The 2,185-nt window shown below is 40.2% G+C and overlaps 1 protein-coding gene across 1 annotated transcript in view; it reads left to right on the plus strand.

The window, feature by feature from the left end:
* SMARCA2 (SWI/SNF related, matrix associated, actin dependent regulator of chromatin, subfamily a, member 2) overlaps positions 1–2,185 on the plus strand; it is a 147,899-nt gene that overhangs the window by 65,452 nt on the left and 80,262 nt on the right. Inside the window, exon 19 of the mRNA XM_018559474.1 lies at positions 1,607–1,849. Within this exon, the coding sequence (XP_018414976.1) occupies positions 1,607–1,849 (243 nt within the window). The remainder of the gene's footprint in view (positions 1–1,606; positions 1,850–2,185) is intronic.

Raw genomic sequence — 2,185 nt, forward strand, 5'->3', positions numbered from 1 at the left:
AACTCGATGGACATGTGTCTTTTTTCAACCTGACTATGTATCGGCGAGAGGCCAAAAGCAAAATATTGGTACTCGTACGCTATACCGGTATCGGCGCATCCCTAATTTAAATATAAAAAAATTGCTGTAATCTGATGCTAGTTGATATTTATCAGTTCTAATTTTCCTAGTGCACATACTTTTTGGTATTCGTTGAACCTAAATGTGCTGTGAACTGTGCTGTGAACTGTGCTGTGAACTGTGCTGTTATGTTAAGGTCCCCTAACGTTATCTGTTTACTAATATCAGTTCAGCTATTATCCAACAAGAAGCATGTATCAGTGACTTGGAAGCATATGCCCAGATGGGCGAGGGGCGCACCTTATCTCATTGAAATGTCAGCACTATGACGACTCCCACACTGTGCTGGGTTGATACACAATCAACAAAAAGCAAGTCCTCTCTCAACTGTGGGAGAAGAACCATGGAGACACTCGGACCTAGAGTAGTATGCAGACTCCAATGCAGATTCAGTGTTGTAAACCAAGAAGTTAATCAGTACCATAAAGTTTAAACCTCCCAAAGTATTCTTTTTTTTTTCTTCCTCCTAGCCAGATATGATACATCCTATATGGGTATTTTGTAGCCTAGCCTCTTCTAATGTGCAATCAGTGGAGCATTGTGCTGCCTTGTTCCACAATGGGTAAGAAAGAGATAACATCATTATGCTCATCCGGATTGCTCTCTCCTGATGCTGTATACAGTTTGCCCAGTACCACCTTGTTCATTTTTTTTTTGGATAGACTCTGCTCTGGGTTATAATCCCATTAATGCATGAATCCGTGCTCAGGAGGATTTACTGGTGCATTAAAATGATTTTATTTGAAGTTGTTGGCAATGGCTCAGGAAGTCTGGCAAAACAACTGCATCCTGGGAAGGTGGAGTGGATAGCTGTCCAAATCATTCATATGCTAACGCTTCGTGGAAGTTGCAGATAAAATGCATTTATTATTTGAATAAGCTGATTCTCAGACTACAGTTGGTACATTTGTCCCTAGATATTTATACTCATGTGATGTAACACATTGCCCCTTGGGTAGACTTGCTTCTGTGACACATTCACATTTAATTTATTTCACACTTCAATCACAGGCTTTCCAGCTTAATTACAAAGCAAAAAAATACATCTCTATCACATGCATACATTTGAATGAGGTTTTAGGAAAATGTGCTTCATGACCTAAATGTACATTTAAAGGAAAAATCTTGCAAAATCTGGAAATTGCTTTTTTGAGCTCTTAAAATTTGATAAATATATGAACAATTAACCATTTTCTCTACAGTTAAAAGGCAACAAATATGTAAAATCTGTATGCCAAAACATATATATTATCTATGATATGCCATTGGTTAAACTTTCAGAGCAGCTCACACAGAAAGCTTGTTTGTAGGAGCTAGCATTGGTCACAAATATGTTCAGAGCTTCTTTTATCTGCAAATATACTTGAAACCTAGAGGCTAAAATACATCGGGGTTAAGTCGTGTGGCCATTATACCACTCCTGTATAAGCACATTGCCTTGGTTTTGCGCTTTCAACTTGTGGTGTTTTGTTTTTCTCCCCCTTAGCTCCGATGGAAGTACATGATTGTGGATGAAGGACATCGGATGAAAAATCATCACTGCAAGTTAACCCAGGTGTTAAACACACACTATGTGGCTCCAAGACGAATCTTGCTTACAGGCACCCCACTGCAGAACAAATTGCCAGAGCTTTGGGCCCTTCTGAATTTCCTGTTACCTACCATCTTCAAAAGCTGCAGCACCTTTGAACAGTGGTTCAATGCCCCATTTGCCATGACTGGAGAGAGGGTAATGAGCTTTAAAGTGTATCTGGAAGATTGTTACAATGCAATGAGAAAGTCTTCTAATAGAATTATTGTACAATGTATGTTTGTCATAGTGACAGTGCACAGAAGTGTTTGGTGCAGTCAAAGCTTTTTTTGTATGTGAATATGACAGGTTTAACCCTTTTGCTGCCACTGGTGTATGTCATACGTCACTGGCAGCGGGCCCTTTTAAACAGATAGCTGCCGGGACTGTTTACATGTGTAAAGCAGACTGTTGGCTTTACACAGGAAGAGATTCTGGCGGCTGAGCTACTGCCAGATCGCTTCCACAGGCCAGTGAAGTTTGCCCGCCCCTCGA

Source organism: Nanorana parkeri, unplaced genomic scaffold, assembly GCF_000935625.1.
Source record: "Nanorana parkeri isolate BGI_ZX_2015 unplaced genomic scaffold, ASM93562v1 scaffold398, whole genome shotgun sequence".
Classification (NCBI taxonomy): domain Eukaryota; kingdom Metazoa; phylum Chordata; class Amphibia; order Anura; family Dicroglossidae; genus Nanorana; species Nanorana parkeri.